The sequence below is a fragment of the Betta splendens genome, chromosome 4, assembly GCF_900634795.4.
Source record: "Betta splendens chromosome 4, fBetSpl5.4, whole genome shotgun sequence".
Classification (NCBI taxonomy): Eukaryota; Metazoa; Chordata; class Actinopteri; order Anabantiformes; family Osphronemidae; genus Betta; species Betta splendens.
Window position 1 is genome coordinate 374,016 of NC_040884.2, and position 26,688 is coordinate 400,703.

At 45.6% G+C, this 26,688-nt stretch overlaps 4 protein-coding genes across 13 annotated transcripts; 3 read left to right on the plus strand and 1 right to left on the minus strand.

Annotated features, from left to right (window-relative positions):
* Positions 1 to 206: 206 nt before the first annotated feature.
* On the plus strand, positions 207 to 6,317 carry dbt (dihydrolipoamide branched chain transacylase E2). Of its 4 annotated transcripts, none has more exons than XR_008694634.1 (12): positions 207 to 397; positions 842 to 959; positions 1,073 to 1,148; positions 2,590 to 2,771; positions 2,998 to 3,125; positions 3,240 to 3,489; positions 3,569 to 3,735; positions 3,826 to 3,903; positions 4,223 to 4,414; positions 4,490 to 4,561; positions 4,690 to 5,248; positions 5,603 to 6,317. XR_008694634.1 is itself a non-coding variant. In XM_029147774.3 (12 exons), the coding sequence occupies exons 1-11, from the start codon at positions 353 to 355 to the stop codon at positions 4,855 to 4,857; spliced, it is 1,476 nt and encodes a 491-aa protein (XP_029003607.1). In that variant the 5' UTR covers positions 207 to 352; the 3' UTR covers positions 4,858 to 4,878; positions 5,603 to 6,317. The 4 variants fall into 4 exon arrangements, 3 of the variants coding, with proteins under 3 accessions (XP_029003607.1, XP_055364589.1, XP_055364590.1); XM_029147774.3 differs by having other exon boundaries at positions 4,690 to 4,878; XM_055508614.1 differs by having other exon boundaries at positions 4,690 to 6,317.
* Positions 6,318 to 6,450: 133 nt separating this feature from the next.
* Positions 6,451 to 10,134, plus strand: lrrc39 (leucine rich repeat containing 39). Of its 7 annotated transcripts, XM_055508619.1 has the most exons (8): positions 6,451 to 6,736; positions 6,991 to 7,068; positions 7,141 to 7,265; positions 7,342 to 7,450; positions 7,523 to 7,679; positions 7,765 to 7,913; positions 8,233 to 8,600; positions 8,681 to 10,027. In XM_055508619.1, the coding sequence occupies exons 3-8, from the start codon at positions 7,150 to 7,152 to the stop codon at positions 8,871 to 8,873; spliced, it is 1,092 nt and encodes a 363-aa protein (XP_055364594.1). In that variant the 5' UTR covers positions 6,451 to 6,736; positions 6,991 to 7,068; positions 7,141 to 7,149; the 3' UTR covers positions 8,874 to 10,027. The 7 variants fall into 7 exon arrangements, with proteins under 7 accessions (XP_055364594.1, XP_055364595.1, XP_055364591.1 ...); XM_055508620.1 differs by having other exon boundaries at positions 6,451 to 7,265; positions 8,681 to 8,785; positions 9,686 to 10,134; XM_055508616.1 differs by lacking the exon at positions 6,991 to 7,068 and having other exon boundaries at positions 6,451 to 6,692.
* A 2,277-nt stretch (positions 10,135 to 12,411) lies between these two features.
* On the plus strand, positions 12,412 to 19,521 carry zbtb37 (zinc finger and BTB domain containing 37). Its single transcript, XM_029147352.3, has 4 exons — positions 12,412 to 12,784; positions 13,202 to 14,143; positions 14,214 to 14,313; positions 14,824 to 19,521. Exons 2-4 carry the CDS (start codon positions 13,221 to 13,223, stop codon positions 15,343 to 15,345), a joined length of 1,545 nt encoding a protein of 514 aa, XP_029003185.1. The 5' UTR covers positions 12,412 to 12,784; positions 13,202 to 13,220; the 3' UTR covers positions 15,346 to 19,521.
* On the minus strand, positions 19,267 to 26,121 carry serpinc1 (serpin peptidase inhibitor, clade C (antithrombin), member 1). Its single transcript, XM_029147354.2, has 8 exons — positions 25,905 to 26,121; positions 24,290 to 24,650; positions 23,999 to 24,214; positions 23,788 to 23,925; positions 20,834 to 21,052; positions 20,571 to 20,745; positions 20,387 to 20,451; positions 19,267 to 20,296 (listed from the first exon to the last, which is right to left on the minus strand). Exons 2-8 carry the CDS (start codon positions 24,647 to 24,649, stop codon positions 20,120 to 20,122), a joined length of 1,350 nt encoding a protein of 449 aa, XP_029003187.1. The 5' UTR covers position 24,650; positions 25,905 to 26,121; the 3' UTR covers positions 19,267 to 20,119.
* Between the last annotated feature and the right edge of the window lie 567 nt (positions 26,122 to 26,688).

A 26,688-nucleotide genomic window follows, 5' to 3' on the forward strand; every position in this document is an offset into this window, starting at 1 on the left:
GAGCTGTAGATCCTGGTGGTGTGGATCAGCGAGTCGATGTCTCCCTCACTCTTGGCGTACAGCTTGATGTCATCCATGCAGAGGAGGTGACTTATGGTGCTATGTTGCTATATGTATTACATGTTGTCATAAGTGTCATAAGTGTGCAAAGCAATGTCTCTCTGGGGATTTGAATATTTAATCCTGATATTTGTTGTTCTTCTACCGACCGCTGCGGACGGTGGAGCGCTAGGTCACACGTTGTGTCTGGCAGAGAGGCAGAAGAACACAACACTAGCCGCTGATTGGCTGCTGAGAGGGGCGTGTAGCTGTGACGCATGAGCAGCAGCACAGCGGCAGCAGCAGAGGAAAGATGGCGGCGGTGACCAGGGGCTCGTTTAGTCTGCTAAGAAGGATGGTAAGGAAATAAACGACGAAGATCCATGTCTGTTGCTTATGGGCTTACGACTGGTGCAAACACCAAAGTGATGTCATCACCTGTCGCCCGCCCAACGCGTTTCCTCTGCTAGTCAAACACATTCATGTCAACTGTTAGGCTAATGCTAACAGTTCTAAACAAGCAGCTGCTGCATTGATACCTCCAACAGGCTACGTGAGTCCAGTAGAAATCAACAGAAGCAGTTCTGTTGTTCTGACGTGTGGAGACTCAAAAGTCGACTTTCCGCTCCCATACGCACGTCACCCTCACTCAGCATATTAACATTATAATTGGAGGTGTTGTTATATTTTCAAGTTTACATATTAGTGAAACGTCACAAAGTGACTCAAGATGTTGGTCAAATATGGTCAATTCAAACGGCTGCTACTGTAGTTGCTGATGAGTTATGAATCTTTTGCTCAGCTGAGTCATCAGTACCATCACAGAGGTTTCAGATCTGACTGGACCCTAAAGCCCCACGTCTTTAGATGTGACACAAAGCTTCAGCTACTCAGCAGCAGGCTGCTGCACACAGCTATGAGTAAGTCCACATCAACAGGGACTTAATATACATTCTGGGTCCGTTTTTACTTATGTGACTTATCTGTATAGCATGAATCCAGATCACCCGTTGCCTTTGTTTTTCTTGGCTAGTGTTTCGAGGACCCATTGTGCAGTTCAAACTGTCGGACATTGGGGAGGGAATCATGGAGGTCACAGTGAAGGAATGGTATGTACAGAGAGCACATAGAATAGGGGTGACCAACCCTGGTTCTTAAGTGCCACAGACCTGCTGGTTTTCCAACTTTCCCTGTCCCAGCTAATACTAATTACCTGGTTACCAGGTGTGTTCAGTCAATCAGCAGCTAACTGACACACCTGATCAAGGTAATCAGCAGGGAGAGTTGGAAAACCAGCAGCACTGTGGCTCTCGAGGACCAGGGTTGGCCACCCTTGACCTAGTGAAAGCGTTTATTGTCATATGTAAAGGTTTCAATTAACAGAATTTTTCAATTAACAGAGCTTCAGGTAAATACGATGTACACATAAAAGCAGTCCAACCTTAGTGTTTCCATTGATTAACTATTCATTAATCTTATAGCTGAAAGTAAGAATGAGTTCCTGAGTCTCAAAGTCCTACACGTCAGACTTCTGTCTCTCTGACTTAAGAGAAGGAGTGTAAACCATACATATTGAGGGTGGGTGGGGTCCACCCGGTTGGAAGCAGACCCTGTGGACCCTATTATGATAGACAGCCTTAAAAAAACAATAGATTTGTTTGACCATTTTTTCCCCAATGGCACCAACACAGAGAAGTCCTGGGGCCTCATGTACAAAGACTTGCGTAGGTTTCCTATTAAATTAGGCGTATGTTCAAATTCATAAAACTGCGTAAGTACAGATGTATCGATCGTTACTAAGTAGGAATCTACGCATGTTTCCTTCTTACTCACCAACAACATAGAATTGAGCGCAGGTTAATAAGCAGCAGACTCCTTCCGTGACACGCCTTCATATGAATATGTTAATTCATTTAAATATGGTCTGCGTCTGCGCAGTAGCCGAGCGGGACCGTGTGCAGGTGTTAATGCTGCAGGTTCTGCACAGGAGCAGAAATAAAAAAATAAGTGGTCCGACACAAAAGTGGACGTGAAGCGAATTTTACCACCAAAGCGTCACTAAAACCGACAGAAGTGAAGGAGATACAATGAATGGATCATGGTTAAACCAGGCACCTCGCTACAATGTTGCTGACTGTAGCTGCATTTGTGAGTCACTTATTATTTGTACGTTGATGAAATGAAAATGTTTCCCGTTGACTCATGTTTCATCCTGTGACAGTGCTTTTATAGCGAGGTGTCCAGTCGATGAGTCTGATCAAATCAAGTAAACCTGCTCTCGATGCAAACTGCGCTTTAATGTTGCCCTGATCAACTGTTGTATGGAAACTGGATGCTTTGCTGACATACGAATGGCTGCGTTGTGATCCATGACGGGCACCTGGACCAGATTCTAACAGATCCTCTAACAGATCATCTAACAGAGCTGTAGAATGTGTTTGCACCATTTTGCCCATAGTTTTTAAATCATCACCATTGTCTAAGAAAAATTAAATCTCACCTTGACTCTATGGAGACTAGTTCCCAGTCTGCCCATTTTTTCGTCTGCAGGTATGTGAAGGAAGGGGACAAAGTTTCTCAGTTTGACAGCATCTGTGAGGTTCAGAGCGACAAGGCATCCGTCACCATCACCAGCCGTTACGATGGCATCATCAAAAAACTGTACTATGATGTGGATACCACCGCTTTAGTTGGAAAGCCACTGGTCGACATTGAGACTGAGTCCAGTTCAGGTTAGACATGGCATGTAACCTTGATTTCACACTGAAACCACATTTCGCTTGTGTCACATGGTCCTGGTTTAAGAATAAGAATGCTTTTATTAGTCCCACAGCAGGGAAATTGCTCCTCACAACAGGACAGAAAGCAGAGAAACCATACAAACACACATCCGTAAACAGAGCACACATCCATTAACAGAGCTGGTTTGATCCAGACTAAAACCTGACTGTTGATCAGAGGTGATCCAGGAGGAGGATGTGGTGGAGACGCCTGCCATGGCTAGAGAAGAACACACCCACCAAGAGATTAAAGGTCACAAGACCCAGGCTACACCTGCTGTCAGGCGCCTCGCCATGGAGAACAACGTAAGTCTATGCTCAGACCTCCCAGTCAGTTAATTTTATTCTTAGCTGCGCATCCCTAAGGTTTGTTTAAATTGATTGATTCTAATATAACGTCTCACTGGCTTGCCCTCTCAGATTAAGCTCAGTGAGGTGGTGGGAACAGGTAAAGATGGCCGGATCCTGAAAGAGGACATTCTGAACTTCCTGGCAAAACAGACTGGGGCTATTTTACCTCCAGCTCCATTCCAGGAGATCCAGACTCCAGTTCCTGCCCCCAGTCTTTTTGCCGCCGAACCTGTGAGCACTCCAGCAGCCACACAACCTTCTCCTGCTACCCCTAAGTGGCCTGTCTTTACAGGCAAGGACGTCACAGCGCCCCTTAAAGGTCAGAGGCCAGAAGAGTAAATCTGCTGCCTACATTCAAACCTTGTGTCTCTGACTGGATTTTGTGTTGGTGTATACAGGTTTTAGTAAAGCTATGGTGAGGACAATGACAGCTGCTCTAAAGATTCCTCACTTTGGGTACTGTGATGATGTTGACCTCAGCCAGCTGGTGGCTCTAAGAGCAGAACTCAGATCTGTTGCTGAAAGTCGAGGCATCAAACTGAGCTTCATGCCTTTTTTCATCAAGGTGGGACTTGAAAAGAGACTGGAGAGAAGGTAACCAGAAACTGATGTTTGTTGGTATGTTGGAGTTAATGCTGTGCTGTTGTTGGCTCAGGCTGCCTCCCTTGGACTGCTCCAATTTCCAGTCCTTAATGCATCAGTGGATGAAGCCTGCCAGAACATCACGTACAAGGTCTGGTACTACATTATTGTTGTCCACAACCAGGTGTGAGGGACAACTTTAGATTATGTACAGAGAAAATACAATTCTCTAAGCAAAACCACAACACACGAGGAAGCTTGGGATAAAGGTCCTACGCCAAGTGGGCTAAAGCAGTGATTGGTAGGGTGAGGAGATGGGCCAGTACAGAGAACCTGAGTAAAGATTGGACAGGAACAGACCATGGACCCACGGTACTTGAGAGACAAAGCAGAGGGATAGAAAGATACAGTGATTGTCAGGAGAGAAGAACTAATGTGCAGCAATATCGAGTGATGTGTTGCATCCCCAGGTGTCTCACAACATTGGTCTGGCCATGGACACCAGTCAGGGTCTGCTGGTTCCAAATGTCAAGAATGTTCAGCTGCTTAGCGTGTTTGAAATCGCACAAGAGTTAAACCGTCTCCAGATGCTGGGAGTCTCGGGTCAGCTGGGAACGGCCGAGCTGAGCGGGGGAACCTTTACCCTGTCCAACATTGGATCTGTAAGTCCAGCTTCACAAAATCTACATCTGACCCTGGTACTGGACTAATAGGAGCCTGTTTCGTGATTCATCCAGATTGGAGGGACGTATGCCAAACCGGTTATTCTTCCTCCTGAAGTTGCCATTGGAGCACTGGGGAAAATTCAGGTAGGTTCCAAACCCTCCCAGGAACCCAGAACATCATGATGAATCATCTCTGAATTATCGGCAGCCATGAACCTTCTAGAAAATCTTTTGGAAAGATGAGTGATGGTGTGACTGCTTGTGTTCATAAGGTTCTTCCTCGGTTTAATGACGGCGGACAGGTGATTCGAGCTCACATCATGAACGTGAGCTGGTCAGCGGATCACCGCATCATTGACGGTGCAACCATGTGTCGCTTCTCCAATCTGTGGCGGGAGTACCTTGAGAACCCGGCCAAGATGGTGCTGGACCTAAAATAATGTTGAGACGTGGCCCAACAGGTTACCAACCCTCTCGCCACAATTGCTCCATCTCTCTTAAGGCCTTTTAGTTTCCTCACTCTTGTATCCAAGGCATTGATGGTGGAGGGGGGACTTCTACCTGTGTTGTTTCCATGATGACTGGGCGGGTAGTTTGTTAATGTGATCATTTGGCTTTTAATAGATTCCATTGGGTCTTTCACATTGGCTGAGACCGAACTGAAGCAAATCTGACCAAAACCAGCAGCTAACTGAAAAATCAAGTACTGTTCAGAGCGTCACTTAACACGGATGAGTTAATGTGGTTGTGAAGCAACAGCACGTGGTCCGGCAGAGTCTGTTTGGATGTTGGTCAAATGAACAAAATAGTCTTGAACTTTGTCATTTTCAGGTGAGACATAAAGTGTCAGAAATCATATACGTTCAGTGTCACCGCTCGCATGATTAACCACAGCATCAGCGTGAGATTGTCTATTTCTGTCATGTTACACGTTAAACCTTTGAAACTGTCCTGACACCAAAAGAGCAGCAACTCGGTTCATCAAACATCAGAGTCATTGAATGAACAGGGATAGAAAGGTTTAATTCTTACCTGCCATTTAACACAGAACTCATCCAGGTTTTTGGATAGGACTGTGCACAATGCTTGGGTTCTGGCTGAGTGGAGGAGTTTATGTTTCAGACTGTAAAATGTCCCACTGACACTAAACATGTTTAATGTTTGGACCTTGTTCTCCCCCTTCAGGTTGAATTTCCCTCAATCCTCCAGCTGAGATATTTGATAAAAGTAAGACGTGTTTCTGCCCGGATCAGAACCTCAGCTTGTAACCAGTACCACCACCTCAGTCCATGTGGAGCTAAGCGAATGTGCTGCTGACCCCCTGGACACTGTATCACACACTGTTGTCCTGTAGGATCCGGCAGACTACACTCAATGTGTTGTTATATTTATTACGCAATGTTTATCTTTATAAGAAATAAAAATACAGGGTCAGGCCTAAACCATCTCAACATGTGACCAGCTTTCTGTTAAAACCTAGATCTTCTGAGTTTAGTGCAAACCCTAAAAGAGGTTCATGCCAGGGTCCATGTAGCAGAGAGTCCGGTTCTCAGATCTACCTGGACTGCCTCTGCTTCAGCTGAGACCACACAGCTATTTCTGATACAAGATTTTAGCAGCTGCTAACTAAGAAACACGGGATCAGAATGATATTACACTCTCAGCTCCATCAGCTGTTGTGGAGGAATGTGTCTGGTGCCTGTTTTTAATCTCCACATGTTGCAATGATTCGGTCCTGAGGTAAAGATGATGATGATGATGATGATGATTAAGCTCTTCTTCCTTGAAGGAATCTTTTATGCTGGGATGATGGTTCTGGTTGTAAAGGAGAGACTGTTAGTTTTGTATTTTTACTTTAAACGTTTGAACTTAATAAATAAAGCCGAAGTGCACAATCTAATGAGTGATCAGCAATGACTCCACCTTTTAAATAATGCAGAACAGTGACACTAAAAAGGGATTTGAATAAAATACAAACTGTTTTTAATGTTTTAAAAAGGCAATAAATGAACTGTATTCAAATCAACAAGTTCACTATTGTTTAAAACACTTCAACTCTGGAATCACTGTCAGGAGTGTCCAGCTGTATGTGGAGCACCAGCTGTATACTGTCAGCGCTGGTGTCACGTGACTGTCAGTGGGCCTGACCTGCTGACTAAAATTAACCAGCAGCTGATCTGAGATTTCAGCTGGAGAGGAACGGCATTAAGGACAGAGGAGCCACAAGGTGACGACAATACTGCAACTCGAAACGGCCATGAACTACAGGGACACGGTACTACTACTACTACTACTAGTACTAGCCCTGTGGCTGAATCGGTAAGAGCGCTCCCCAAGTGCCGTATGTGTGGCTGCTCCCTGCTACCATTAATGAGGGTATGGGTCAATTGCAGAGAAACGGTTTCCCCAGAGGGATCAATAAAGTATGTATCTTATCGCTTAACTTACTACTACTATTACTGTCCCTACTAATTCCACATTTGGGAAATGAATCTCTGCATTTTTACCCATCCCCTGGGGTGAGCAGTGGGCAGTGTGGGGCCTGGGGAGCTAGTCTAAAGTGTCTTGTTTAGGGCACACACCTGGTGCCAGAAACGGCGCTTGAACCAGGGACCTTCTACCTCCCATTGCTCTACCTACTGAGCTACCAGGTACTACCAAGTACAGAAGTAGTTGTGGACAGCCACTACAGCTTAGCCTGTGGGATGTTCCTGTTTCAACAGGAAGTAGTGATGACGGTGGCTGCGTGCGGCTCAGTCCGCTCCATTAAAGCTCTGTGGGAGACGAGGATCAAGAGGAGGGAAGAGGAACAGAGCAGGAGGAGCCTCAGGGGCGGGGCGATGGTCAGGTACTGTGGGTGTTGGCCTCTCCTGCAGCTCTAAGCTATTTCCAAGGGATGAGGTCTGTTGATGTTTGTGGTTCAGGCTGAGTCTCGGGGTCTGGGAGGACAGAGCTGCTCTGGCTCGACTTAAAGACAAGCTACAGATGGAGGACGGATGCCTGATCCTTCGAATTGAACATGAGGAGTGGAAGGTAATGTCAGGTGGATGCACCTGGTCTGACTCCTGTTCTTGATAAACAGTAATACATTTTTTTATTTTCCAGTCTTTACCAAGTTGTCTGATCCAGCTGAGAGAGGTTCAGGAGTGGCAGATCCACCGAGCTGGACTGCAGAAAATCCCTCCGTTCATTTCCAGTTTCCAAAGTCTTCTGGTTCTAGATTTGTCTCGCAATGGGATCAGTGAGATCCCCAAACAGATTGGTCAGTGCCCTCCCCCCAATCCCAGTAAAAAAGAAAATACATTTCCAGATTTTTGTAATTGCTTCCGTAAGTATTCTGGTGCTAGTTCTGTTCTCAGGGAAGCTGACCCGGCTCAGAGAGCTAATGCTGAACTACAACAGAATCCAGTTTGTGCCTGTGGAGCTTAGTTATTGTGAAAGTCTGGAAAAACTGGAGCTGGCCATGAACCGGGTCCTGAGCTGCCTTCCAGACCAGGTGGGATAACTCTCCATCCACCACTTCATGGTTTGAATCAATACACCACAAGAAACTAAACCCAGGACAAACTGAGCCAGCAGGCCAGATCGGGCTTCAACATCTTTAAGCCAAAACATAAACGTAGGCCAGCTTCATGTTTGAGTCTATGCAGGGAGAAGTGACAGCTCAAAAGTTCCTGCAGTAAAAAGCACCAACACATTTCTCTGCACAGCTTTAGAGCCGCTTTACACCCACAGGCCCTATTTTACAAACTACTTTACTGGACTTTCTCCATATGACTAATTGATCATAAACAACTTGATCCTCTGTACCATAGTTCAGGAACCTGAACAGGCTCCAGCACTTGGATCTGTCCATGAACGACTTCACCTGCCTGCCGGACTCCGTGGTCGGACTCCCAGCACTCGAGTGGCTCGATATGGGAGGAAACCGACTGCAGCACTTACCTGAAGACATACACAGGTTGGTATTATTGAGTGAGCCCTGCACTCATCCCCAATTAGCCAGCCAACAGCACCGATGTGTCCTCAGAATGGGGAAGCTGCATACATTCTGGCTGCAGAGGAACGAGCTCCAGAAGCTGCCAGAGAACATCAGCAGGATGTCTGGTCTGGACACTCTGGTCCTCAGCAGCAACAGATTGAAAGACATCCCCCCTCTGATGGAGGACATGTCCCAGCTCAGGTCATTGTCATATACATTAATCCAGTGTAGCTCTTCCACCTCTGCTGAACCAGAAGCAATGTGTTCTTTTCTCTGAGCAGATTTGTGAATTTTCGGGACAACCCTCTGACTCTGGACGTGACGCTGCCGTCCAGGAAGATGGAGGCTAACATGGACGAAGAAGATCAGGAAGACGACAGAGAGATGTACGGCAGAGAGTTCATGAAATTGTACATCCGCGAAGCCAGGACGAGAGCATACACTGTGCTCGACATGCACCGCACCAGCCGTTAGTAGCAGCCAAGCCCATTACGCCTTCCCCAGATTGACCAATTCTACATTAACACTTTAATCCCGATGACTTTTAAAATGATTTTTTAACACAGTTTGGACCTGGGCATGAAATGCTTTTGCAAAGTCAGTGATGACCACTGAGCAAGTTCAGTTGGGTGTAGTAGTGATGGAAAGTTCAGCTCTTTTCACAGATTAGCCGCTTTTGGCTTGGCTGTCTTGAAAGAACCGGCCCTTGTGGTTCCCAAGCGGCTCTCCTCGGCGGGAGACGGCTCTTCTCTTTCGCAACAAAGCATTGGCTCTTAGAGCCAGCTGATTTTTGAACAACACATCAGATAAATCTAGACAGTCACTCCCTAACTGTGTGACTGTGTGAAATCATTCATTCACACATGCAGAAAATAATCCATTAGATTCAGTCCAAAGGCAAAACTGGGCTCTTCTGTGCTGCCACTCGTTCCTGCAGCATGATGACTCACACACAGACCAGGGAGCAGGGAGCAAGTTGGTGTAACGTGTAGGACAATTTGAACGCAGCTGACAGGAGCTTATTTGTTTGTGTAACTCGCTGATCATGCTTCCCTTTGAAGGCTTTGACGGTTTCCTGTCCAGGTCAAAGAGAACAGGAAGCAACATTAACCACAGCACCAATAACAACAGCAATAAAAATTATCATCATTATCATCACCACCACCACAATAATAATAATAATAATAATAAGAAGAAGAAGAATCCATTTCTCTGCAATGTGTTCTGCTGGTCATGGTGTGCTGCTTTGTTGTTCTCTGTTGAAAGCATGTTTCTGGATGTTTCAGAACCAAACGAAGAATCTTCAGACTGAAACAGACAATTCGTCATCGTTAGCTACTCTTCTATGGTGCTCAAAAGTCAAAAGCTCCAAAACTCATCACTGCTTCATACTGAAATAAATCCAGTACCGAGACCTCAGTGAAAGTGGAATCACCACCTTTGATTATGATTCTCCTGTTCCCAGATTCTAACGTGTGAAGCTGTTAGAGAAGCTGTACTGTGCTGAAATACACTGTTCCTAATAAAGTGGTCATAGTGTAAGCACCAAAGTAAACACAAAGCGGCTCATTCAGTTCGTATTGTAATAACACAAACTAATAAAATGCTTACTGTTTAAAGAAAGTTATCTCAATGGCAAGAACAAATCCCGGGCAATAAACAGCTACGCCCTGCCAGTGATCAGATACCCTGCGGGAATAATAAGGTGGCCAAAGGAAGAGATACAGACCACAGATGTTAAGACACGAAAGCTCCTCACCATGCATGGAGGGTTCCACCCCAAATCCAGCACCCTGAGACTGTACGCTAGCCGCAAGGAAGGAGGCCGAGGACTAGTGAGTTTCTCATGTTCCTTTTTCCTGATGTTGCCATCGCTTGGTATTGCCACATCCACCACTACGGCTTTCCTCTGCTCTTTGTCCACCACCACAATGTCTGGTTGGTTCGCCATTACCATTCTGTCAGTCTGTATCTGGAAGTCCCACAGGATCTTGGCTCGCTCGTTCTCTACCACCTTGGGAGGTGTTTCCCACTTTGACCTTGGGGTTTCCAGTCCATACTCTGCGCAGATGTTCCTGTATACTATGCCAGCCACTTGGTTGTGGCGTTCCATGTATGCTTTGCCTGCCAGCATCTTACACCCTGCAGTTATGTGCTGGATCGTCTCAGGGGCCTCTTTGCACAGTCTACACCTTGGGTCTTGTCTGGTGTGGTAGATCTGGGCCTCTATGGCTCTGGTGCTCAGGGCCTGCTCCTGTGCAGCCAGGATGAGTGCCTCTGTGCTGTCCTTCAGCCCAGCCCTTTCAAGCCATTGGTAGGATTTGTTGAGATCAGCCACTTCAGTTATGTCCGGTGGTACATCCCGTGTAAGGGCTTGTCCTCCAATGATGGTCCCCTCTTCCAGCATCTCATCCTCTGTTCTCCACTGCCTGAGACATTCACTCAGCACGTCATCTGTCGGGGCTCTATCCTTGATGTACTTATGGATCTTGGATGTTTCATCCTGGATAGTGGCTCTCACGCTCACTAGTCCTCGGCCTCCTTCCTTCCGGCTAGCGTACAGTCTCAGGGTGCTGGATTTGGGGTGGAACCCTCCATGCATGGTGAGGAGTTTTCGTGTCTTAACATCTGTGGTCTGTATCTCTTCCTTTGGCCACCTTATTATTCCCGCAGGGTATCCGATCACTGGCAGGGCGTAGCTGTTTATTGCCCGGGAATTTGTTCTTGCCATTGAGCTGGCTTTCTTAGGACTTGCCTTACTCGTGGAGGTATTGGCCTGTTGCCGCATTCCTTGTTGCCTGTTCAAGGTTGCCGTTTGCCTGTGGTATTCCAAGGTACTTGTAATTGTCCTCAATGTCTGCTATTGTTCCTTCTGGAAGTGAGACCCCTTCTGTGTGGATTACCTTGCCTCTCTTTGTCACCATTCCTCCCACATTTTTCGAGCCCGAATGACATCCCGATGTCCGAGCTGTAGATCCTGGTGCTGTGGATCAGTGAGTCGATGTCTCGCTCACTCTTGGCGTACAGCTTGATGTCATCCATGTAGAGGAGGTGACTTATGGTGGCCCCGTTCCGGAGTCGGTATCCATAGCCAGTCTTGTTTATTATTTGGCTGAGGGGGTTCAGACCTATGCAGAACAGCAGTGGGGACAGTGCATCTCCTTGGTATATGCCACATCTGATGGATACTTGGGCAAATGGCTTCCCATTGGCTTCAAGGGTGGTTCTCCACAACCTCATCGAGTTTGCAATGAAGGCCCTTAGAGTTCTGTTGATGTTGTATAGCTCCAAGCATTCAGTGATCCATGTGTGTGGCATTGAGTCATAGGCTTTCTTGTAGTCGATCCAGGCTGTGCACAGGTTGGTGTGTTGCACTCAGCAGTCTTGGGCAATTGTTCTGTCTACCAGGAGTTGGTGTTTGGCTCCTCTGATATCCTTACCAATGCCCTTCTGTGCTTCGCTCATTTATTGACCCATGTGCCCACTTATCCTAGCTGCGATGATGCCTGACATGAGCTTCCATGTTGTGGAGAGACAGGTTATTGGCCGGTAGTTGAATGGGACTGTACCCTTTGAGGGATCCTTCATTATCAGGATCGTTCGCCCTTCGGTTAGCGAAATAAAGGCATTCTGTAATTAATAATAAATACAGTCACAGGCCATTTATTATCTTCTCACTAAAATGAAAAACTTTGTCATCCTACTAAGAAGTGCTTTATCTTTACATGTGTTCAAGAGCCAGAGTAAACGATCCTATGAGGCCTCGTGGACTTAAAGTCTGTCCAGTCGAGGCTTTCACTAATAAGCGAAGTAGAGTTTCAGTGGAGAATATTCACCAGCTGTCTGAGCAGCTTGTACGTCTGTGGATGAACTCCCAGACTGCAGTCCAAGTGCAATCATGACCTCGCTCTTCGCAGCTGCATGCTGGGAAATGAAGTATTCCTCGCTGACGTCGGCCCGGCTTCTTTCTCAAGAATGAACCACACTTCCCATCATACCCTGCGCGTTTTCTTCCTTCCCCTTTCCTTCCTGAGCCTCGGCCCGTCTGCCGTGAAAAAGAAAGATGCGAAACAGCTGCAGCCCGGCGACACCGGGCCAACACTGAACCGAGGCTCGTTTCCAGCGGAATGGCGGCGAAGCGGCAGCCGACGGACCGGAGCGCGAACCAAGTAGCTGTTTACTGGCCTTGAACACGACGCGAGCGCCGCCGGAGCCTGGAGGAGCGGCGGGTGGAGCTGCAGCCTGCCGGGCCGAGCCGAGCCGAGCCGAGCCGAGCCGCTGTCGTCTCCCGTTCTGCTGACGATGCTCAGCCAGCCGCTGGACTGAAGCCTCCACAGCACCACATCTCGAGTCCAGAGCCGATCTCTCCTCGTCCTCCCCTTCTGGTGAGAAATCGTGTGCACATCTGGATGTTTACCTATTTCTCTGGGTCACACTGACACTGGTTCTGTCACTCGCCTGGAGTGGAGTGGGAAAGCAGATGGACCACAGTCATCACTTTTAAATCAGTTTCTCTTGTTTCCTGTAAAGTGTTGAACCTGATCCACCAGGTCTGATCAGCATAGACACGATTTGGACCTTGTATACTGTACCTGTAACCTTACTTCAGGTGTTCCGACACCCTCACAGTCCAGATGACAGTGATTAGATACAGAACATGATGAGACCTGCTCTGCTGACCCATATGGACTGACACCTTCTATTGTCACTGTTTTACATTGAGCTGATGTTACAGGCCCTGATCCCCTAACCCTAACCCAGGTTAGGTCTTGTCTGGTTCTGATCCTGTTTTCTTGTTGCAGGTGCCCTGCAAACTGCATCATGGAGCGCTCCGGCAGCATCCAGTTGGACATCCCGGACTTTAGTAACTCGGTTCTGTCTCACCTGAACCAACTGCGTGTTCAGGGCCGTCTCTGCGACATTGTTGTCAATGTTCAGGGCCAGAGCTTTCGCGCTCATAAGGTGGTCCTCGCCGCTAGCTCACCCTATTTCCGGGACCACATGTCTCTAGGCCAAATGAGCACTGTGTCGCTGACTGTTATTCGAAACCCGTCAGTATTCGAGCAGCTGCTGTCTTTCTGCTACACGGGCCGCCTCTGCCTGCAGCTGGCTGACATCATCAGCTACTTGACAGCCGCCAGTTTCCTGCAGATGCAGCATATCATCGACCGCTGCACCCAAATCCTGGAGGGCATCCACCTGAAGATCAGCCTGGCTGACCTGGACGAGGAGCCCAGAGAGGAGGTGGCGCGGGGGTCCAGGGGCAGCAGGACACTGGAGGCCGTGGTGCGAGGAGGGAGTCATCATGGTGGGCTGAGACTGCTTGGACCGCGGGGAGGTTCAGGGGTGTGTGAGGCAGTCAGTCCTGCTGAGGAGCCGCTGAGCCCTCCACCGATAGTGGAGCACAGTGGGCTGGAGGGGCCCAGGGCCAGCGGCAGCAGATCGGGCAAGGAACCGATTCTCCGAATTAATCGGGCCGGTCAGTGGTACGTGGAGACAAGCAGTGAGCCTGAGCGGACCGACAGCGCAGAAGAGGGAAGTGGTGTAGATGGAGTCAGGATCAAGACAGAAAGGATGGAGGAGTGGATTGGAGCAGGAGAGCACCAGGAAGAAGGTGGGCCGGTGGAGGAGGGGGCCACGGTAATGATTGACACATCAGGACGCAGTACAGTGGTCACGGGTCCAGTGGGACCGTTGGGGGCTCGGAGCGTCCAGCCATCCTCTAGCTTCAGCGAGACAGACAGGTGAGTGTCTGGGGCTCACAGCTTCATCGTCACCTGATGTAATGTGTTCATGATTATATATGTGTGTCAGGTTCAGTCCCACCGGAAGCGTGGTGGTTCTGGCAGACCGTCAGCGAGCAAAGAGTGAGTCCCCCAACAGGCCTGACGAACTGCGGCAGCCAAGCTCCCAGGTACTAACCCACAAAGGACAGAAGGGCTCATGACCCGCTGGGTCAGAAAGTGCCTCCTCTAATGTAACACTGGTTAAGTTTAAGAGAGCTACCGTCAGTTTAACCGCTAACATTAAGCACCTAGCTGGATATTCAGCTGCTTGCGCTAAATGTGCTACGTGCATCTTGAATTATCAGCCAATAAGTAAAAGACTGATGACACCCACAGTAAATAGCTTGATACATTACAGGGCCCCATTTCCAGTCCTAGTGAGAACCTCATCATTAACCAACAGAACCTTTTTAAAGACTATGGGACACACAAGAACCTCTTGAAAGGACCCTCCCAAACCACCTGAATCTCACACAGAACCAGGCGAAGCCCTTAGTGCCAAAAGTCCAGTCAGACAGTTAGTACGTCCGCACTTAAACACTCGGAGATGCTTGTTCATTTAGAAAAAAAATCAATAACTAAAAAATGTTTTGTTCTTCCTGGTCTAGTCTGTGTTAACTTTGTGTTCTGTCTGTCAGGGGGAGGAGCCTGCATCGTTTGATATTGGCGGCTATGAGGATTACTTGAGGGAGCAGGTAGGAGACCGCTGGTTCCGTTACAACCCCCGTCTTACCTGCATCTACTGCTGCAAGTCCTTCAACCAGAAAGGTAGCCTGGACCGCCACATGCGTCTGCACATGGGTATCACGCCATTTGTCTGTCGTATCTGTGGTAAGAAGTACACCCGCAAAGACCAGCTGGAGTACCACATCCGCAAGCACACTGGCAACAAGCCCTTCCACTGCCACGTCTGCGGTAAGAGCTTCCCCTTCCAGGCCATCCTCAACCAGCACTTCCGGAAGAACCATCCCGGCTGCGCTCCTCAGGAAGCTCACAGCGCCTCCCCTGAGACAACCACCACTTCCGTCACATCTAGAGGTGGTCCGAGTGATGAAGCCTCCCCCAGCCAAGAGGAGCCTGAGGGCGGTGGCGGTAGCAGTGGAGGGGGCCAGTACGGGGAGGGGCCCCAGGCCTCTGTCTCCACCACAGGCCCCGACTGACACTTAGGGAGTAAGTAGTTTCGGGTGGAGGGTGACAGCTGTGGAGGGCTGATCTGGTCTTGTACCTGCAGCCAGTACAGTAAGACAGTACCTGAACCCAATGAGGTCAAAGCTATGACAGAAAGGTCACCTCGGAATCCAAACTGAGATTTTTCCGCTTTAAACCGCATCTACCTTCACAACCAAACCGAACGGATTAAGCTAAAATGAAGAAATGCCACACACTCCAGCAACCTCATATGCCACACAGCAGTGGTTCTTGTTTGCCTCCATCTTCTTTATGTTACAGATTTCTACTTTTATATTTACAGGTATTACAGGTTCACAATACAGCACCACAACAGTCTGTCAGGTGGAACTTTGCCAAACTACCTGGTGCCAGTTTATGCGTCAAAGCCCTCATGTTTGCCTTGAGACAATCTGGAAGAGTCGGGTAGTTCAGTCACGATCCTACAAGATTAGTCACACAAAAAGCTGTAGATGTTTTGTTCCAGAAAGATTGGAGTTCCTGCTCTGCTCCATTAGCCTGATTAGAACAAATCTGTATGTGTGGATACTTACCTTAAACACAGCTGTCCTTGGTTGTATAGTTGTCTTGTGTTCTTTACAAGTAACCATCTGTTGATCGTCAGGAATCTGGCGGCTCGATGTTGCACAGTTAACCTAGAACACGTGTCGAGCTCCGGGCCTCGAAGGGCCGGTGTCCCTGCTGGTTTTCCAGCTCTCTGCTGATTACCTGAATCAGGTGTGTCAGTTGGCTTTTCCAGCTTGTCATTGATGAGAAGACGATACTCTAGATTCAGGTCATTGAGAAGTTTGCTTTGCTGCTGGCGCCATATTTTAAATAACCAATACATCTAAAATATAGAAGCAGAACCTTAACGGAAAATGTCATACTGGACTCTAAAGAACTCCAATTCACCTGGATTCAGTTCTTGGTTAGTTTGTAGACGGGACCATCCGACAGCCTGTTGCAGGAAACGTGGCCTGTCCAGCGTCAGATAAGCTACACAGCTCAGTTACCTCTCATCACTACGCAATACAGCTACTTCAGCGCCAAGCACAGCCACCGGGGGCGCTCTGCTCTGTCACAGGGCTCCCACAGGCGGCTCAGATATTTTTATAAGCAAGCATGTTGTCGTTGGTTTTATTTTTCCTGGACACTTTTCACTAAACAATGTGTGACAAAAGCTTCATGGAGGGAACTGTCATGACCTGATCAGAACTGATGCTGAATTAACCTGCTGCACCTGAATATATCTCCACTCGCTACGATAAGATAAGATAAGATAAGATAAGATAAGATAAGATAAGATAAACTCTTCTGCTGGAAAATTTTATTATTAGAGCCAGCCACAGAAAAATCGCAAGATGCAGAAACAGTTGGAATCAGGAAATTTTGCAAAACAACATAACAAAATGAAGACCCAAACAAAACAAAACAGCTCAAAATGTTTAAAAGTAACTACATTTACCAGGAGGCACAAAGAAGCTTAAACTGTTACTAAGTTACATTTGTTAGCTTGTCTGCTAACGTAGATGTTGCATGTTGTAGTTCATGCTCATTATATTTGTTGCATAGTGCTAGTTTGCTAATGTCAGTTTATTAGCTGAAAACAGAATTAATATTACGAATAAAATTCAGTCTGTTAGTCAAGATTATTTAACTGATGCTGTTTATTTTACATTTCATTCTCCATAAGCAAACAACTCATACTCCAGTAAATTCAACAGTGAGCTAAGCTGGCTGCTATGCTAACTTTCTGGTTCTGTTACCCTTAAATAATACCTGCATAACACCAAGTATATCAAGTATACTTTGACTTATATACTTTGAATACCTGATGTATCATATCTCAGAATATCGGCATATTCTGAGACAGAACATGTCCCAATTTCCTCCTAGTTTATAATAACATTAAATGCTAGTGAAATACTGTTGTGGTTTGGTTTAGTGAGGACATGTCTAGATAACGTTAGCGCACTGCAGCCTTTTCAATATAATGTCAAAATAAGTGTGACGCACCAATTCATACATGCAGCAGAGCTAATTCATTGAGACAGTTCTGATCATTGTGACACTAATCCTGTAGCCAGAGGACACGGACTCTGCCATACCACATGGATGTAGTCGCCTGGTAGAGCAGGAACCATTCACACATGGTTGGACCACCTGGCAACCAAACGAATGACGGCACAGCCCAGTGCCCGGAACTCTGAGTGAGTGACACGGGGTCTTTTTATACAATTTTAATCTACACATATTATCAGACAAACATATTTAAACTTTTAGTAAATGAGCGTAAATGAGTTGAATCCAGAGGACCAGTGGGCAGGTAGCACGTGCATCGGCTCTTACTAGTTTTACAGAACTGTGAATCCGATTCTCAGTGGATGGTCATTTTTATGCAAGTAAAGCCAGCGGCAGTGTCCAGCTGGACCTGAGATTTGCTCCCACTCTTCAGGCTAAAAAGGAACTATCAGGTATACAGACGCTTTTCTTAATTCAGTCAGTCAGATGTTCACTTCTCAATTCGTAGCAGAACGCTAAAGGCTAAACCTCAGACAATAAAGCTCACTGTAAGCTGTAAAAACACAACATGGGCTGGGCAACATGGACCAGAATGCAACCATGGGACCTGGACAGGCTCAGCCTGACACCTCAGCAGGTCTTCAAACGTATTTTTGTCTGTCTGTCATTTTACTTCATGCAGAAATGTTGAGTTTAACGATTTAAATATGCACTTCATTACTTTAGGAAACACCATTAAACAGTCCACTTCACACGAAGCATCTGAAAAATGTGCACATTGTGACATATATTAAAGGTTTGTGTTTGGACATTATCTCAGGTTTATAACTCTAATTTAATCTAATTAGCTGCTTGTTAATTTAAATTCACATATTATTAAAGAGGTAACTTTACAAACAACATGGGTTTCTTAATTGTCCTTTGGTGATTTAACCTGCAGCCCATTAAGGTCTCAGCTTGTGTAAATCACTCTTTCAATTTTCATCCTAAAGATTTTGCCATTTTATTGTATGTTCCTGGAACAATCAGTTATTATTCAGCTAAAGCATAAATGACCTTCAGAGCCATTTGTTCCTGTGCTGAACCAAACAAATGTGATTTAATTTAGTAATGAGTGTCTGCACAGACAGAACCACAGCATTTCTTACAGTAGGGATATCAACCATGTGCACACATTTCAGATCTTTCACATGTTGCCCAGCTCCAACACACAAACATAACAGACTGAGCTAACATAGCAATAGCTGCTTGTGCCAGTCCACTCGGATCTGGTTCGGTCTCTGTTCTTGAGTAATCTGTAAAGAGAGAAAAGTCGGGTTTAAATCTGACTTTTAGAAGTATCACATATGCGTTTCTCTGAATCCTGTCTGTTATGTCGGACACAGAAACCAGCCCTAACTAGAACTTCTAGTTGGTCCAGCCTCGCGGTTAGAACTTAAAGTGTCTGGTCGAGAGACCCCTAACCCAAACTGGGGAGGGGAACCCATTTGGCAGCATCACACTGAACTAAGAGCAATGCTACGATCCAAACAAGGCTCTTCCTCTTTGCAGATTCCTCTGTTTAGTCTGTTTCTGTTCGGTTCCGCCTTCAGTCAAACTGTGAAAACAGCCCAACCTCATTCTCACCATCCTCTGGTCGTCCTGTCTTTGGGTCGATCAAGGTTCAGTTTTTCTGATTGGTGCCAAACGTTGCTTTTATGTTTCTGTCATGTTTCTTTAGTCTGCAAATGTAACTTTTTGTTGTGTGAATGAAATGTTTATATGAATATTCAGTAACCTTGACCACAATATGCCTAATTACAAATCATTAGATGTACTCACTTAATGAGATTACGCTTTACTGTTGATTCCTCAAAGTATATCCCTAATATATCAAAAGAGAAAATGAGTCAAAGGGAAAAAAAGTTTATTAAATTAACCTTTAAATGTTACATTTGTTTTGAAAAGGAGGTACTTAACACATAATAGACAAGGCTGAAAGCTATGTGAAGCTCTTTTCTGTTGCATGTCTCTGTTGATGGAGGTGGTCAGAGGCCAAAGGTTGATTATTAGTTTAGCAAAAATGTGAAGGCGCTTTTTTCACTATGACCACTAAATCATCACATGTTGCTTCCTTAGAGGAAATAAAGCACTTTATGTGTCCACCTGCAGCGTCTGGTCTCTTATTTACGCTGTTCCTCTGCGTTCAACATCTTGACATGCAGCAGTGCCTGGAATATTTCACTCAGGATTAATAAATGATCAGTACAACGTGTTGGCAGTATGTGCTGAGAGAAAGAAAATTATCCCACCAGCAGGAGTCAAGATAATCTACAGGATTAAAACTGATCATCGTACAAGCCGCCGCGGGATCTCCTGCCTAACAGCTGCCATGTTGCTGTACCTACATCACCTGAACAAGGTGCTTCACCCCTGATGTGGAAGATGTCTAACAATCAAAGCAGTTTATTTGGAAGGCTTGTCCAAGTCAGGTCAGGCCACCACCTGGTGGGACCTGTCTGGGTTGACGCCTTAGTATCAACATTAATGCTAACATTAGTCAGGAAGCAAGATGCAGTCAAATTAGCTCTACACCTCCATTCAAGTGACAGATGGTTAGATGGTGGATAGTTTTTGACCTTGTAAACTTTGTGGGCAGCAACCATTGTCTGCAGATGTTGACAGTGACAATTGACATTTTTTTAATTGGGGTGATGTTGACCTTCAGATCCAAACAGCAGCTTGGCAGCCATTGGTCATTTCCTACTGGTGGCAGGGGTCGGCCACTCGGCCAGCAAAAAGCAACGTGTTGATGCTCGACTCTCTGATCAGCAGCAGAAAGGGACGGTCGGCCTCAAAAACTTCCCGGTCCAAGTTGATGGAGCGTCCGATGGCCATGACAACGGTGGCCGCCGCTGCCTCACTGCCCTCTTCATTTACCTGTAAACCATGAAACAGAAATGTTCATATCCTAGACCGTACAATAAAGTGCAGAATAAAGCTGAAGTGGTGTGAGCTGCTGTCCCCAACCTCCAGGAAGGCTTTGTGGTAGGCGTCAGAGATGTAGAGCCCATCGCTGCCATCCTCCAGCATCCCTGAAGCAAAAGCATCTCATTAAACCAGTGCTAAAAACCTACAACAGCTCCGTCCTTAAGAATAGTGTCGTAGACCCATTTAGTCCTGAAGCTACAACTAGCCTGGTTCTGTAAGGTACCTGGCAGCCTGGCCTTTTCCGGACTGAACAGGTCCACCAGCCCCATGGCCTGCAGCTTCTCCTTCAGACTGAAGCTGTCCTCCACCTTGAAGCGAGGGACGTGGACAGAAACCGTAGTTTCCTTCATCTCACTCAACCAGTTTGTCAGTTTTTTCAGGTCTAGATTCTCCTCCACCTCGACAACAAACAAACTCACTTATAGCAGATGAGCAGCAACATGCATCTGTTCTGGCTGTGATGGGCCTGGTTGGACGGCCACCTACCTTGCCGAGTGTGGTGCTTCTGCTCGGCAAGACCAGCACCATGGTGATGTCGTCTCCGCGATAAGGCATTTCCAGCAGCTGCACCTGTTCGTCCACGAAACTGCCGTACCTGAACTTGGCTTCCTGGTGCATCATGTTCACTGAGCAGCTTCGAGTCACACTAATGTGAAACTTTGAAGGGTAGACATTATCTTTGTCGAACTTGTTCTTCCACTGACCCTGAGAGGCAGAGACAGCAACAGGTCAGAGCTTTGGCAGCTTTTGAGCCATGATTAGGACACCATCAGATTCAGCCTATTCCTGCACCATTTAGGGTCACTGCATTGTTGCAGACGATGGGATTCTTCATGTCTGATGGAGCTCACACTTTACTAATGCGGTTATTGTTTCAGTAAAATCTCAGTTTTCATTTAAGTTTCTTTCAGCTATTTGACTTTCCTGATTTTGAGAGAAATCACCAGTAAAATAATTTTTGAAAATACCAATAATTAAACAGACTGGGTTTTGGCTAAAAACATCTATTTCTGACGGATCATTAGTTGTACTGGTTCTCTTGTATACATAAACCTATGTTTAATTATTTTTGTTTCATTATTCTTAGTTACCGTTTAAGACTGGTGGTGGATGGTCTCCAGGCCTAATGAAAGGGTGTGCCCGTAAAACGTCCACCATTTTATACAGGAAGGGGATCATGGGGAGTGAACCACTAGCCATATTCATTAAAGCGGAGAGTAAGGTTTTTGGTTTAGTTGGTTTTGCTCTTTATTATATTGAATAGTCATTTGAAAATGATCGTTTAGATTAATGTAATAAGTGTTAATGATATACTGCTTGTTCTGTTGTGTTTTGATGTCTTTCATTGAGTTTAGTTGGTATTTGTTCTTTAGTTACCCCTTTGTGTTTTACTGGCCTGATCAGCCAGTATATATGTTCCTCTTGTCATGGCCTAGGTTTTCGTTCTCAGTTTTATTTTGAAAGGACTTAGTTTGTCTTTCTTTTTTTTGTTCCAGTTTTCATTTCCTGTTTTATTTTGTAACATTTCCGGTTTTCGTTCTCACCCTGTTGGTTCCAGCCTCACTTCCGTTTCTCATTACACACACCTGTCTTGGATTAATCTTTAATCACCGGCGTATTTAACCACTACCAGTCACTAGTGATGGGTCCGTCAACACCGGTGCGTCGGCGCATGCGTCGAGCTCATAGCGTAAAATAATGTGTCGGTGCGCGTATCGCGTTGGGAAAGCACGTGATCGATACAGTTCCTGTATCAGTCACTGTCTGACGCGCCAGACTGTGTTTATAAGGAAGCGCATGTGTCGGGCTGCATCTGCCGAAAGGAATCCATGAGCGTTTGCCGTTCATCGTCAAATTCATCTATAATTCATCTCATATTGGAATTAAGGTGTCTTTTTTATTTAATTTAATAATAAAGTGAAAGTGTATTAATAAAATAATTAATTTATTTTAAAAGGTTTTCACTTGATCTTTCTGAATTCAGATTAAATTCCAAAGTGACTCTTTACTAATCATATTGTTTTATGCAGGTTAAATTTCGTATTTATTCGACAGAACTTTCCTATTTAAACCAAACCACCTCAGTGTGTTGACCCCAGCAACACTTCTAGAGCCCAGATTTAAATCACTCTGGTTCCGCAGTTCCTCCAAGTGCAATGAGGCCGTCAGTAGACTGCAGTCAGAACAGCAGCTGTCTGCACCCACTTCAGGCATGTTATTCAGCATTATTTGTTTCTTGTTGTTTGGAAATGGTGTACTAAAATGGCAGTGTGTTGTTTCTAGATAACCTTTGGCAAGATCTCCTCATTGCAGTGGGCAGAGAGACCAAATTTGTTTAAAAAACAAACAAAAAAAGGGCATCTTCATTCACAACTTGTTGACTTTGATGTTTACGTTATGATTCATGTCCACTTTATCGACTGTATCTAAAAATATAAATTTTAAATGTAAATGAAGATGTGAAATATTACTATATAACATACAATGGCTTAAATTATATTATTGTATATATTAAGTCATCAAATCAGTGTCAGATGAGTCTGTTAACTAGGTTGCCTGTAGGGAGTTTTAATGTCCGGTAGGTGTCAGTATTCAGTGACACAGTATCAATACAGTATCAATACAGTTTTGCAATGTGTCGAAACGTTTCATGACGCCTCATCTACCCATCACTACCAGTCACCATAGTCTTTGCCAGATCTTTGTTAGTGAATCCATGTCTGCGCGGCCAGCAATTATTCGTTCCGCTCATCTCGTCATCGACCCTGTTCCGTGTGCCTGACCGCTGATTCTCGCCTGATCCCGACCGGTACTGTAACCCTGTTTGATTCTGTTGTTGAACCCTGCTTGCTAACGGGACCTGACTAAGCCTGCTGATTCGAACACGTAAATCTGAGTCTTCTGTTATTGACCCGCGCCTGTTACCGGACCCGATTACGCCTGCTCCCTCTGTGCCTCTACCCCGTGCTTACCCGTGTATGACCTGGACTGTCTGTGACTTCGATTCCTGTATTAAAACCCTTTAATCATACCATCTGTCTGCTGCATTGGCGCTGTGCATTTGGGTTCTCTCTCTGCCGTTCCGTGACACCTCTGTTTGTGTGCTTGAGTCAGTCATCTCTGATTAAGCATTTGTTCCTGTGCTCTTACTGTTTAGACCTCAGTTGTTCAGGCCTAGATGGTTAAGTCCTTCTCAGGGTCCAGCTCGGTAATAGTATCCTGTTGTTTGTTTCTTTTAGCCTTCGTCATTTCAAGATAAATATCATTACTTTGGACAAATCTGCTGGTGTCCTCCCACCTATCTGCTCACCATCTCACATTCTAAATGTTCTGTCTGATGCAAAATGAAAACACCAACAAAACAGCAGATGGTGGATTGAACCCCAGCAGAAGCTCTTCATTTACTTCTCCAGGCAGCATCTGAGCTGTGGGTGTTTTACCTTGAAGTAGATGGTGTTGACAAGGACCAGGATTGTGGTGGAATCCAGGGCCCCTTCTGGCAGAGTGTCCTGGATCCGATTCTCTGTTTTGTTGGCAATCCACTCATTGATGGTGTTGCGTGCTTTCTGTGGGTTCTCCTACAGCACAGAACCAGTGTTGTCAGTGCTTGGAGCTCAGTTGCTTAGTTTATGTGAAGAACTGCTAGCTCACCTTGAAGTTGAGAGACAGCAGTTTGGCTCCATAAACAGTCTCGCTGATGTTCTGGTAGGTCTCATTGAAGCTCAAAGATTTGTCCCCAAACAGTCGATTGGCAGACACCAGCTCTGTGGTGCTGTCCTTCTTTCTGAACAGACGACAGTTCAGCTTGGCAAAGAAGAAGTGGACCTGATCAGACGTCTTCTCTTTGATGGTGTCAAATTCAAACACCTGCAGACAGAAACAATTTGAAACAAAGACACTGAGCCCAGTTAAGATGTGAGGAAACCGTTCTCTCAGTCCAACCTTCATGATCTGTTCCAGCGTCTGGTTGCAGGCTCCCAGTTTGGTCATGGCAAACGCAGTGGAGACACTGATGGGGGACATGAATATGTTGGACTCAGGGGTCCTGCCAAAAGCCAACTGTTTGTACAGCAACAGGGCGAATCGGCTATTTGCCCTCGAAAGCTCCCACACTCTGGGGTTGGTGGCCTCGGGGACGGCCTCGGGCTCCGGGCTCAGGATGGAGCCTACATCAGGGTTGCGGTAGATGCAGCGTGGCTCCAAAGGGAGCTGTTTGGGTTTTGCGCTGCAGATGTCTGGTTGGACGGCGAGAGAGACGAGTGGCATGAAGGCCAGGGCATACAGCCAATCAGCAGTCCCCATGCTGCCAGAACCAGGAAGTGACATTAACAAATGGAGAAATATTAGTGTAAAGTACAACCATCAAGGCTTAAGTGTGTGCAGACTTGGTTAGGACAAATGTTCATTCATCCCGTTTCATTCTAATAATTATCAAAAGAAATGTGATGGACTAAACAGCAGCAGTAATGACAGGTCCAGTTATGTGAACATTCCAGTAGTTTAGTCATTAGATGCATTAGAGGAAGTCAACTTTATCATTAACGCTTATAGACTAAACCAGCACTTTCCTCACAAAACCTGGAACATAAACTTTCAGCTGTTTGAGGCCCGAACAGAACAAGGTCCTGCGTGACACTGACCTGCGTCACTACAACAGAACAAATAACAGAACCAGGACCCTGATGACCCCACTGGATAAACCCATCAACAGCTTTACCCCCTTGGCATCAGCAGGTGTGAATGAGTGTGTTTTCATGTGACAGAAATGTGATCAGCTCATTTCTGCCATTGTTAAACTGTAAACACGCCTTCATCTATGGAGCCAATGTTGGAGTAACTTGTATGAATTGTGCTTCTCAGAACGCCACAGAGCAACAACTGCTTGTGCTGACTGTGGGTTCAGTCTGTTTTCCAGACCAGTCCATTTCCCATTTACACGAGCTAAACCAGGCCGGGAAAACATTCTTTGACATTTACACAGATATGAAAGTATTTACAAGTAATAATTTAACAGTTTTAAAGAGATAAAAATAAATAAATAAAATGAATATTGCTCCTTGAATTACAGGTTCTTTTCCACAGATGTTTGGATCTGTGTCTGATGTAGCTCGTCTTGTGTTTGCGTTGAGTGTGAATATAGACCAGAACCTAACACAAGGTCCATGCAAGCCAAAGAAGAAAATACAGAGGATGCTGAGCATCAGGCAAAACCTGTTAAACACGAGGGTTCACTCCAAATGCATCATGGTTTTTCCCAAAAAAGCAACTAAATATAAAATGGTCTTGATGAAAAAGGCCTTGAATCAAAAAAAATACTTGTTTGTTTGTTGTTTTTGTTGTTTGTTTTTCATATTGGTCTCTAAGCTTGCGTTCCAGGCTCCCTGTGAACAATGGGTTTGTCTAAAGTGAACCAATGTTTAACAGAAGGAAAAGCACAAACTCAATCACCTTAAGACACAAACGTGAACTACGACCTTTACAATGAATCCTCAAAAATCTGAAAGAGCTTCATAAAAGAGAAAGAAGATGGGAACAACTCAAATGTTTTAAATCTTACCTGAGCAGGTAACCGTGTGGCGTCTCTCAGATTGGTATCGTTTAAACTGAACTCAGGTCAGTGTCCTGCCGAGCGCTGAAGCTGCACATCAACCTTTGAGACATTGATCGCGTGTTGGTAGCAGGAAAACAACTGGAAACAAACAGAGATAACTTACTCCACTCCTCTGATCCTTGATCAATAACTGTTACGGCTGCAGGGGACTGAGCTGGTGACTAAAACTGGAAATGTTGCCACATTTATGTTTTTCCTTTTTTAAAGGATCCTTGCAAATACTCTCAAACTAAGACACCGTAGGTGCCAGCATGTTTGAATCTCTAAACAAATATGTTCTCTGACAACATGCGTGAGCTGGGGTGTGTTCCAGAAAGCGGGTTATGTGACATACCAGTTAAGTTTCAGGGTATGTGGTAGTGATTAACCTCAGCTTTATGGGGTGCCGAATGTAAAAGGAGCATGTATAACTAATTTTCTCACATTTAACTAAGTGACACAACATGCTCACATTTAGCTAAATGTGAAAAAAGTCTAAATATAAACAACAAATATAAATGTTAAAAGTAAATCTAAATGTTAAATACAACCAGCTGCTAAAACCAAGCAAGCAAATCAGTTAAGCAAACAATTGATGCAAAAAAACGATGCTAATTCTTCAAAAGAGGTAAACTTGTCTCTTGTGAAAACATGTTTCAGATGTGTTATCCCTTTGATATGCCAAGTCAGAAAGTGTGTTGCCTTTTTGTTTTGTATGATGTCTAGATTGTTCCAGAGAGGTGTGTTTTGG